The 12,595-nt window shown below is 39.0% G+C and overlaps 1 protein-coding gene across 2 annotated transcripts in view; it reads right to left on the reverse strand.

Moving 5' to 3' along the window:
* Positions 1-12,595, reverse strand: part of OSBP2 (oxysterol binding protein 2) — a 391,235-nt gene that overhangs the window by 42,501 nt on the left and 336,139 nt on the right. For both annotated transcript variants that reach the window (XM_073625242.1, XM_073625251.1), the window contains 4 exons: positions 9,243-9,363; positions 8,983-9,086; positions 6,707-6,802; positions 802-986 (listed from right to left, as the gene is read on the reverse strand). In XM_073625242.1, the coding sequence (XP_073481343.1) occupies positions 802-986; positions 6,707-6,802; positions 8,983-9,086; positions 9,243-9,363 (506 nt within the window). The remainder of the gene's footprint in view (positions 1-801; positions 987-6,706; positions 6,803-8,982; positions 9,087-9,242; positions 9,364-12,595) is intronic.

The raw sequence follows: 12,595 nt of genomic DNA on the forward strand, positions 1-12,595 counted from the left end.
AGGGGATATGATTTCAATTTACAAATACCATACTGGTGACCCCACAATAGGGATAAAACTTTTCTGCGAAAGGGAGTTTAATAAGACATGTGGCCACTCATTAAAATGATAAGAAATGAGGTTTGACCTTAAACTGCGTAGAGGGTTCTTTACTGTAAGAGCGGCAAGGACGTGGAATTCCACAGGCGGTGGTCCCAGCGGGGAGCATCAATAGTTTCAAAAAACTATTAACTATTAGATAAGCACCTGAAGGACCACGACATACAGGGATATACAATGTAATACTGACATATAATCACACACATAGGTTGGACTTGATGGATTTGTGTCTTTTTTCAACCTCACCTACTATGTAACTATGTGAGTTTATGTTTTATGGGTGCTTACAGTATAACAGACTGGCATTGTTGTTTGGTAAATTCTGCAGTCAGTCTAATGCCTGTCTGGCACTGATGGTAAGGACAGGCTTCTTAGACTATTGCAGTTTATGGTTTATGTGTGCTCACAACATACCTGTGACAGGCATCGGTTATTTGTTACATTTGGAAAAGTTCAATAAAGCTGTGGCCTTGTCCTTCCCAACCTAATCAGCCTCTGTGTCATTTTTGGGCAAGGTATTTGATCTGTTATTTGGTTGTATGAGCATATGCTTCTCAGCAGTCAAGTATCTGTTGCTATAGTTCACTATGCTTTGCACTGTATAAATGAACATGCCTGTAGTGCTCACGTATATACTTCCTTGGAAACCAAGTGTAAGAAAGAATTTAATCTGAACTGACAGTTCACGCTGTGAAGACTTACGGTAGAGGGTATTTCTTCCACAGTAGCTTTGGCGGAAGGGTTTGGTAGACGGTTTTCTGTTTGCCTTCCCCACTTCCATTGCCTTGACTACTCTGAACAATCTTTGCACATTCCATCTTTTCATCCCATGTTCCTGACAGGACATAATGTGCTTTTCCATTTGCATCAGTCACAACCCCAGTGACCTAAAAGATAAAAAAAGTCAGCTTAATTTTTATTGTCAATGTCCCAGCCCAGTAAATAAAGAGTAAAGGATGACTGAGTGTTGCACATAGTCAGATGCAGGAGGGAACACATGCATTTACTTTTAGGTTTACTAGCCCTGATCCACAAACAAGCATTACCATTGTACGTATATAATTGCATGCCATATAGGAGGTAGATGATGCACGACATATAGGAGAGCAGATTATGGATGCCATTAGAGCTATAGATGCCATATAGGCACCACCAGCTTGTCCTATTCACAGGAATTTATTAGCCAGGTACAGAATGCCTTATAACTTGACAACTTGCATACAGAAAATGTCATTATTACAGGACATCAAGAATATATTCATTCTATATGAATGAACTCTGCTTTATTTGGAGGCATTTTTTACTTCTTTTTTTAAGCAGTGACAGTAGGATAACTGGTCCATTATATTCCAAGCTTTTATACACAGCAATTCTTCCAGCTGCTGCAAAACGCTAGTTAAAAGGGAGGTTACATATGAAAAACAACTGTACAGTGCCTTGCAAAAGTATTCACCCCCTTGGCTTTTTATCTATTTTGTTACATTACAACCTTTAGTTCAATGTTTTTTTTTAAAATCTGAATTATATGTGATGGATCAGAACACAATAGTCTAAGTTGGTGAAGTAAAATTAGAAAAATATATACATAAAACTATTTTTCAGAAATAAAAAAAAATGATAATTGGCATGTTCGTATGTATTCACCCCCTTTGTTATGAAGCCCATAAAAACTCTGGTGCAACCAATTACCTTCAGAAGTCACATAATTAGTGAAATGATGTCCACCTGTGTGCAATCTAAGTGTCACATGATCTTTCATTACATATACACACCTTTTTGAAAGGCCCCAGAGGCTGCAACACCTAAGCAAAAGGCACCACTAACCAAACACTGCCATGAAGACCAAGGAACTTCCCAAACAATAGAGGGACAATGTTGCTGAAAAGTACAAGTCAGGGTTAGGTTATAAAAAAATATCCAAATCTTTGATGATCCCTAGGAGCACCACCAAATCTATCATAACCAAATGGAAAGAAAATGGCACAACAGCAAACCTGCCAAGAGACGGCCGCACACCAAAACTCACGGACCTGGCAAGGAAGGCATTAATCGGAGAGGCAGCACAGAGACCTAAGGTAACGCTGGAGGAGCTGCAGAGTTCCACAGCAGAGACTGGAGTATCTGTACATAGGACGACAATAAGCCGTACGCTCCATAGAGTTGGGCTTTATGGCAGAGTGGCCTGAAGAAAGCCATTACTTTCAGCAAAAAACAAAATGGCTTGTTTTGAGTTTGCGAAAAGGCATGTGGGAGACTCCCAAAATGTATGGAGGAAGGTGCTCTGGTCTGATGAGACTAAAATTTAACTTTTTGGCCATCAAAGAAAATGCTATGTCTGGCGCAAACCCAACAAATCACATCACCCAAAGAACACCATGTTTTTCAGAAGTCGGGACTGGGAAACTGGTCAGGGTTGAGGGAAAGATGGATGGTGCTAAATACAGGGATATTTTTGAGCAAAACCTGTACCACTCTGTGTGTGATTTGAGGCTAGGACGGAGATTCACCTTCCAGCAGGACAATGACCCCAAACACACTGCTAAAGCAACACTTGAGTGGTTTAAGGGGAAACATGTAAATGTGTTGGAATGGCCTAGTCAAAGCCCAGACCTCAATCCAATAGAAATCTTGTGTTCAGACTTAAAGATTGCTTTTCACAAGCGCAAACCATCCAACTTGAAGGAGCTGGAGCAGTTTTACAAGGAGGAATGGGCAAAAATCCCAGTGGTAAGATCTGGCAAGCTCATAGAGACTTATCCAAAGCAACTTGGAGCTGTGACAGCCGCAAAAGGTGGCTCTACAAAGTATTGACTTTAGGGGGTGAATAGTTACGCACATTGAGTTTTTCTGTTATTTTGTCCTATTTGTTGTTTGCTTCACAATAAAAAAAATCTTCAAAGTTGTGGGCATGTTCTGTAAATGATGCAAATCCTCAAACAATCCATGTTAATTCCAGGTTGTGAGGCAACACAACACGAAAAATGCCAAGGGGGTGAATACTTTTGCAAGGCACTGTATTGTTCACTATGTGCTCAGTGGCAGATAAACCTTGTTGCACCTGAACAGTCTTGGGCCTGAAAGGCATTGTAAATATCAACCTTTTCCAGCCTTTAGACAGTTGAGGTCACACATGATCCTACCTTATATATCTTTGTGGCAACTGGCACTGTATCTCTGAGAAGAGGGTCCTGATCCCTCTAATATTCACACATCTTTGCTGTTCTGAGTGCTTTGTAGTAAAATTGATTTTTTAGGGATTATAAGGTATCTTGCATTCTATGTAGTCAATATCTCAGAAATGCCACTATATAGACTTATAGGCTTCTGTCACTCAAGGAATACAATATTGATGCATGTGTTGACACGCAATGTGCTGTAATCACAAACCTTAGTGTGACAGAATCCTATTGCTTAGTGAGCAGGGCCCTCTGATTCCTCCTGTATTGAATTGTATTGTAACTGTACTAATTACCCTAACGTTGTAAAGCTCTGCATAAACTGTTGGCGCTATATAAACCCTGTATAATAATATTGATTTCTGCTGACCAAAAATAATTATTTAGCTTAAAAAAAGCAACAGAACAAAGCAAAAGCAATTGGCAGGCATTTGTTGGATTTATTAAATTCACAAATTAATTCCTTGATCCAGTTACACTATAACCATAGCAATATATTCAGAAGGAAAGATCGTGTTAAATGCCAGGCCTCCCCTGTCTACAAGAAGCCGTGTTCTGCAAAACACACACTTTTAACAGTAAGCAAACAGGGACACTGCTGAGAAATGTATGTACATGTTTTATTCTACAAGGCAGCAACCAGCATGGGGCAACTGTATTAATGCCTGCCGGGGTTCACTGCACAGTGCTTGATCAGTCTGCTTGATGTCATTTCACTACACCTACATAGCTTTTCTGAAACACTTTTGTGACCAGAGGTAATAATTGCCCATGTCAACATTAGCAGAATAAGTATGCCTCTTTGACTAAATAAGAACTATTAGCTTAACACATTAGTCTAAAATGTTTTAAAGGCGAAGTATACCAAAGCTATTTTGGTTGTACTTCTCCTGTTGGTAACAGGAGTTTAGTTCGTTCTGCAATCCTATGATCTGTTTTCAGTCGACAGTGGGCAAAAGTTCTCTTGGCTGATGTCATTCAGGCAGTCCGGGCTTGGGAAAGATCCCGACTTTACAGTTGGGATCCACCCAGATGCCTGGATCTGCATCTGACTCAGCCTCCTACTGGTCCGCTGAGAGCCTGAGCCAGTCCCTGCTGCCCCCTCCACAGCCCATCAATCTAGTGAGCACTAGAGGGGCAGAGCACAGTGCTGGTGACTGACAGCCTAACTCTCTGCTCAGAACGGAGGGGGAGAAGTGAGCGATCAGTGGGGTTTGATCACTCAGTTCTCACTGCAGAGTCGGCGGGGGACAGATGTAGCATCAGATCAAAGCTGCATTCACCTAGGTGAGTATAAATGTTTATTTTTTTTCTTTTAAGTCCATACTTCTCTTTTAAATTCAATTTAAATATTTCTCATGATAAACCTACTTAAACAGCAGTCCTTAACCATTTGTACATGTGTAATTACTTTCTAGTTTTTATTGAACTATTTTTAAGCTATATAAACAAACAATCAACCCTTTCATTAAAATGAGCTCTTACTTACTGTGGTTACCTTAGCGTGTTACACATGAATATGGTTGCTAAACGGATAATGGCAGCTAATGGCAGTTCTGACATGTAAAACTACATTAAATGTAGTTGTAGCTAATCAGAGAAATCATATAGCAGTCTTCTTCAACACACATTTGACTGCCGTTTAATAAAAACCACAAGATATACTCTGTTTTAGGCGCAGTTATGTCTTAAAAACGAAAATCTGGGCTAAAATACTTTTCTATAGTCTCTAATGTTTAGATCTGTCAAAATAACCTATTTAAATATTGTTTCATTTCCTGCTGCAGGAGAACTGCTATTATACAAGTAACCTGATCTTTTAAAAATCCCTTTGAATTGATGCTTATTTAGGGTGAGATCCCTGCAAGTGAGTGCTTGCCATGCTCCCATTGCATCACCATGACTGACAGCGGGCTTATAGCTAAAAAGAAAAGAAGGAACCAGCTGGAGCAATTTAAACCTTCACTGTTCTACATGCTGAGCAGGAGCAGTGGCTATACATAGGTCTTTTTTCCTTTATTTCTTTAGATATATAAGTTTTAGAGCCACAGGACCCCTAAAAGAATGTGTTTTTTTACAGACAAGGTTGTTGTTTATCTGACAGTATTGTGTATTATGTCATTATGGTCAATTTAGATTTATACATTGTTTAACTGGGTTCTGATCTTTAAAGCAGCTCTACCAAATAAGTAGCATACTGTATATGTACTAAGCTTCATAAAGAGTGTTTTTGGCAACACAATTTTCTTTCATTAGCTTGAATGGGCCTAAATACCTACTGCAACTAATCTTAAAACAAACCCGTGCTGGGCCATGCAGAACACAAAGCAATAGGTTCGCTTTAGTGTCCCCTCTACAGCAGTACATTTACATTAATCGCCGTAGGCTTCATTCAAAAAATACATGGTACTTATACCATGGTACATGTACAAACACAGGGCATCTGGTGAGCAGGAGCATGCCATTCTTTCTCCCATGTGACTGCACTGGTGATTGGCCCGTGTTGTCTCTTGCTTCCTTGATGCCAAGCAGTTACGCTGAGATGCAGGAAGCTAAGGAAAGGTATGTGCTGCTGCGGAGGGGGCATTATAAGTGTATGTTACCCAAACATTTCAGATTCCTGATATGGTTATTTTGTACCATGTTCTTGTGCTAAAATGTATCCTGATGTCTTTATATTGCTTTGTATTGCTTGCTTGAGTAATATACCTGGTATTCCTATCAGTCCCCTGTTTTCCCATTTCATACTAACCACACTAGAGCATCCTTCCCAGTGTGGTCAGTTTTCTGCTGTGCTTGGAGCACAGCCTATATAACAGAAAGGGATAAAAAGCTCCAGACTCTGTGTATTAGGATTAAGATAATAGGAATTCGAAAATTTGTTATCTCTTTGTTAGCTGTGTCAAACAGGTCACCTTGTTATAGGTAGAAATCTACTATTATATGGGGATATCTGGTGCGATTGCACTACACATGTGAGGTATAACTGAGAACGTCAGATCGAGAGCAATAATTCTAGCACCAGATCTCCTCTGTATATCAAAAATGGTAACCTGTAAAGGTTTTTCAAGCGTAGTCTATGGATAATATAATTTAGGTCGTTTATCACCGTTCCTTGGGCGTAATTTTAAAGCATGACATGTTTGGCATCTCTTTACTCTGTGTAACATCATCTTTTATATTTTACTAAACAACGGGGTATTATATTGTGTTTTTGTGTATTTTTCCCCAAGAAATTGAAAAATCGCTGTGCAAATACATGACATATATATATAATGTGTTGGGGTTCTAAGTAGTTTACTAGCAAAGATTTTTACATGCATGTGAGAAGTGTCAGAAACAAGCCTAGTCTTTTAAGTGGTTAAGATACATAAATTCCACAAAATGTAATACTGTTCATGATTCTCACAGCATATATTTTGTTGCAATACCTTTCTTGCAATGTCCCTTGAGAAGTAGCTGTATGGGGTGAATTTCATTTGGCATTTATCCTTGGTTTTATAGTTTGTAATTTCAATATCTCCAGACTATATAGGAAAGAAAAGAGATAATAAATGAACAGTGTATACTAAAAATTAAAGAAAATAACAACAAGCAAAAGAAAAAAGCATTTGACAACCATAGCAATTGATCTTCTTTACTGTGGGAAAGCTGCTCTATTAGTTTATTTCAAGTTGAGAAAGTCATCATGTCTTAGCTATCTGCTACATCTTAGAAGGCAATCGGTTGTGGCAGCTACACAGCCCATGTTCAAGAACCAGCTGTATGGTTTATGCAGCAAGGAACGGATGTTTTCTTCACATTGTGCCTGGCCAGTGTCCCAAAGTGAGTGAATTTTGGTAGCGCTCCAGACTCTCTATTATAGCTAAAGAATATCTGTGAAACTATTTTATGTGGAACCTTTTGAAGTTCTTCTACATACATATTTTGAAAACTAGATGTGGGATCACCAGCACAATCAACGTGATTCTGCCCACAGCTCCTAATAGTAGTAAAATCATGGTAAAATGTAAGGCGCGCTTTTGGATGGCATTAATTTCTTATGACACTTCAAACGCGGTGCAATTCTGCTGTTATTGTTGTGCGACAGATGCCATGAAACATCTGATGATCTACCTTTCTTAAAGACATTGATATGGCCACAAGTTTGAATCCAAATTATATTTATTCCAATCCCCATTCTGTTGAATAGATCAGAGATTTTTTTTTTGTAAGAATGCATGGGAATTTTGGAAATCATTATTGAGCTTTTTAATTATATGTTCACCTTTTGGAACATGTTACACATCACAATCATATTTAGGATGTAATGAGTAACATGCTCCAGGTCTGCACCCCCCAATCCCCCCACCTGTGACAGTGGGCAGAGGATCCACTCCCTGCACCCGCTGTCACTTTTCAAAAACAGCACTCCACTCAGACAGCCGCGTCATTCATTTATAGCAATCAAATGAACTACAAGTCCCCTCTGCCACTTTGGCAGATGACTTGTAGCTCTCGATGAACTGCTAGGGTGCTAATAAGTGCCCTTGTAGTTCATTGACACTTCCTCCAGCTTTGTAACTGTCTGGCCGTATGGAGGTACAGGCAGGCAAGCTGGAGGCAGTGTCTGCAGAAGCATTGCATCTGTGATCTACTGATCATGCAGGCTCATCAGAAAAAATAAAATAAAATGCACATTTTTTTTTTCTGCAAAAATATGTGCATTTATTATTTTTTTCTTGAACCTGAACTTAGCCTTTAAGCGATCATTTGTTAGGCATTGGGATATATTTAGCTATTACAGCTAACATTGTTCTTACTGGCCACTTTCAAAAACATATGAAACTTTGGCAAAATAATTCATTTTAATATTATTATTTTTACTGTCTCTTCGTAATTCATATTTATACTATTCTTTACATTGTCTCTTCATTTACTTTTTTAATGAATGTATTTATATGAGATATTAGTCCTATGCAATGCCTGTATCTAAAACCTCCACTAAAGATTGCAAAGACATTATCAAATTACACAAATTGATTTGTGTAATTCTGATACATATGCGAAAGACTTCTGTTACACTTTACGTATATATTCACATTTATTTTTCATGTCACATAAACAAAGTTATGTTTTAATAAGGATTTCCCTTTATCCTTTATAACGGTGCTCCCCAAATTGTGGCCCACGTGTCGAATGAATCCCTTTTGTTTGCCTTTAACCGGTTCTTGGGGAACTATTCCTCTCTCCTACACCAACAATGGTTCATCGTTTTTCCACTGACATTATTGGTCAGACGCCATCAATGGGGCATCATTCTTCCCACTGAATACAACGATGGGACATTATTCCTTCTCTCACTCAACAGAGGTGCTAGGTAGTGGTTTACTCCCGCTGACCAACCCTGGGGCATATTTTACTCTTACTGACCTATGATGCCAAAAGAATTTTCTATTCCCACTAGCCACAGTATGGCACCCCTAAATTTTGAAGGTCAATGAGGAGAAAAAAACAGCATTTTTGCCTGCACACGATTGGATAACGGAAGTCAGCAGAGATCCCCCTCTTTAACTAAGCTCTGGAGCAAGTTTCCTTGCAGAATGCAACTGTACTTGCAAAGTGCACATCTATTTGCGGTTAGTAAATAAACGCCATTGAGTGTTTAATACAAGTTAAATGGTAAACAAATTCTTATTTAAACTGTTTAGATAGATAGTAAACTGACCTGATCTATCCAGAGCTTGCCCACAATGATATTATGGACAGTTGATGTGACTTTCTTCCAAACGTAGTGGTTCCCACTGGAGGGGAAGTCCAGATGAATATCCCCTGAATAAAGACACACAGATTGTATTCAATATTTAAGATCCATTTGTAGAATTTCACTTTAACAATCTATACTATCAGTCTTTAAATGTGTTACTTCTCACAAAGCCTTTTCAGTTCACACAAAATCAAACCCATCCAGTTTTCACTGTGCCTTACCTAATGGCATAATTGAGAGATATTTGCCCCTGAATTTGCTGGCAATGGTAATTTCTTGCCATAGAGTCCATCCATTCTTGGAATAAACATGATGTGCAGCTGCTGGCGGATGGTGACTGACCTGAGAAATAAAATTAGATTATTAACCAAATGCATATACTGCAAATGTGTTTGTGTTTTGCATAATGATTTGATGTAGATTGGAAAGGACAAATATCACATTAAATGACAGTTATGACAGGCTTGTCGGTTTTTTTAATTTATATCAGAATATGTGACAGCTTATTTTACTGCAGTTATTTCTCCATGCAGATATGCAGAGTTCAAATGCACCATAATAAGAAAAGTACAGAAATATCTGAAATGAATAGCATAGCTTCCAGATCCTACCCACCGGTTTACTTGACCTGTCCACTAACCTGTACAGAGGAATCCAAGCGTCTACCAAAAGAACTAACCTCCTAGGGCTGCAAATTCTGCCCTTCCTGTTCACAGAAGGGTCTTAACACCCCAAATCTTTTCAAACTACTGTGTTTCTCAAGAATATAATCTTCCACCTATGCAGATTTTCCATTTCAAATCACTGGTTTTTGGAAACAATTTCCAAGATGAAAAACATAAAACCCAATTTTCTTGATGCCCTTATGAACCGCAGCAACACCTCAATCTCAGCCATGTCCGCTCTTTGTTTAACAAAACCTTAGGGGGATCAAATGTATCCAACTGTACTCTACCACCATGTGACCCTTTTCCTCTATTATTGACCTTTTGATGCCCAATCGGTTAGCCTTACACCAAAATTGCAACTTGCTGACTCAAAGTGGATGCATGTCTGCCTACTTGCCGCAAGATGATCCATCATTAAAAAATGGAACTCTTTTCTTATTCACACGGTCACTGATGTCTAATCGGCTATCCACTCTATCTATGGAAAGCTTGTTGCGAAACTAAATTTGCACCTTCTCAATTCCTGCCTAAATGGTGGAGTGAAATGAGAAATGCCCTCTCCACCCAAGAGCGGGAATAGGCTCTATATCCTTTTTGCCACTACCAGTGGCTCCTCAAAGTTGACAAAGCCATAGGTGATACATCAACTTGCTATCCCTTGTGTGGAATCATCTCTACACTCTCGTTTCAAAGTCTCCTTGCCTCTTAAACCTCTCTGGGCCCCCTTTACCCTTTTGACAAACACACTGTCACCTTTAAACAGTCTTAGCTATGGACTCTTCAATGCAACATCTCTCAATGTTGCCAGCAATTAATCATAATAACTAATGGTTGCCATAGGTGTGCTTTTACAACCCAAGGTTCATTGTTTTCCCTCCTCATGTCTCCAATGCCTTCCTTTCTCTAGGCCTTAACAGAACCCATGATTGTTGGTTACAAATTATGACCTCTGCTTGCTTGATAGGTTCATGGTCCTAACCATTAGCTGTACTAAGAGCTTGACCAGATCCCTTTCATTTAAATTCTGTTATTTTTTATGGATAATATTTTAGTGAGTTAGGTGAGAGCACACATAAGGTTCCCGCTACGTTCTCAATGGGAACCCATTCCGTTACTGGAAGTGAGGTAACACAAGTGTGTAGGACATGGGACAAAGCATCTTATGAAGGAACTCCATACTCTGTATACTGCACACATGGCAAATCTTCGAGTTGGTAGGCCGCATTAATGTTTGATTCTTCACCTGACCGTGGCCCCTGCCTGGTCCCTGGGCATTGGTGAGCAAGCCTTTGGACGAAGTATTACCCCACTTGCAAAAGTTAGTGACCCGGTTCAACGCCTGGCGTAGCCTTAAGAAACCCAGCAGGTATGCAACTTGGACTGGGCCACATGGGTACACCACCAGACTGCTCCGCACCTGTTACATCACCGTGCACCCTGCCTACAGCCACCAGCCAAGTAATGGTTTTCACTTCCTAACCTGTTCTTGGAAAATGGTAAATACAATGGGCAACACCTGTTCTTTGTTACTTTCTTTACTTCTTGTAAGTCAATCATTGTGTCCTCTGTTTTGGGGGGTAATAATTTATTAAACGGTCTGGGATTCCACAAGTTTAAAGCTGTTCAGTTATGAGTTTTATATCTGTACTATGTAGTCTGTCTGCTTAAAAAAAACGAAAATCTATTTTCACTTCTGCTCTATGTATAATTCCCTAGAAGCACATACTAATCTCTGTAATTCTGCACAGCTGGGATAAAATAGGTTAAGCCATCATTGCAAACTTGTAGAGGCGTAAGTGACATGTGTCATGGAAGGAAACAGTCTGGCAGCAAATCAGTTATAGCATGGATATTTTAAGAAAACTTTCTTGAGAAAAATGGATATGTCTGGACTTCAGTGTTTCCAGATTAGTCAATATGGATTTAGATATCTGTCCTGTGTGCAAGAAAGTTCAGGGTAATTAGTCTTATCTTTTTTTGGTCTATGGATCATCCTAGTCAATAGATGAGTAATATGTTGCACAGTGTGAGTGCTTATCAGTCTATATTGATTGGGATGTCATAGAGAAACCAGAGCAAGATAAAATGTAGTACGATCCATATAAAATACAGCTACACTTCCTGTAAATATTACACAAGCCATACAGAAGCAGCAGCTGCATTTATAAAGCAGCATACACATGTGCTTTAATAGTAATATGAATATTATATACATATGTATATATACACACATACATATACACACACACAAATTTGCCCATACGTTTACATACCCTGGCAGAATTTATGATTTCTTGGCCATTTTTCAGAGAATATGAATGATAACACAAAAACATTTCTTTCACTCATGGTTAGTGTTTGGCTGAAGCCATTTATTATCAATCAACTGTGTTTACTCTTTTTAAATCATAATGACAACAGAAACTACCCAAATGACCCTGATCAAAAGTTTACATACCCTGGTGATTTTGGCCTAATAACATGCACACAAGTTGACAGAAAGGGGTTTGAATGGCTAATAAAGGTAACTATCCTCACCTGTGATCTGTTTGCTTGTAATGAGTGTGTGTGTAAAAAAGTCAATGAATTTTTGGACTCCTGACAGACCCTTGCATCTTTCATCCAGTGCTGCACTGACGTTTCTGGATTCTGAGTCATGGGGAAATCAAAACAACTGTCAAAGGGTCTGCGGGAAAATGTAGTTGAACTGTATAAAACATAAAAAAACATAAAACAGGGATATAAAAAGATATCCAATGAATTGAGAATGCCAATCAGCAGTGTTCAAACTCTAATCAAGAAGTGGAAAATGAGGGGTTCTTCTGAAACCAAACCACGGTCAGGTAGACCAACTAACTGCCAGAAAAATTGTTCAGGATGCAAAGAAAAACCCACAAATAATTTCA

The sequence above is a fragment of the Aquarana catesbeiana genome, linkage group LG01 (genome assembly GCF_042186555.1).
Source record: "Aquarana catesbeiana isolate 2022-GZ linkage group LG01, ASM4218655v1, whole genome shotgun sequence".
Classification (NCBI taxonomy): domain Eukaryota; kingdom Metazoa; phylum Chordata; class Amphibia; order Anura; family Ranidae; genus Aquarana; species Aquarana catesbeiana.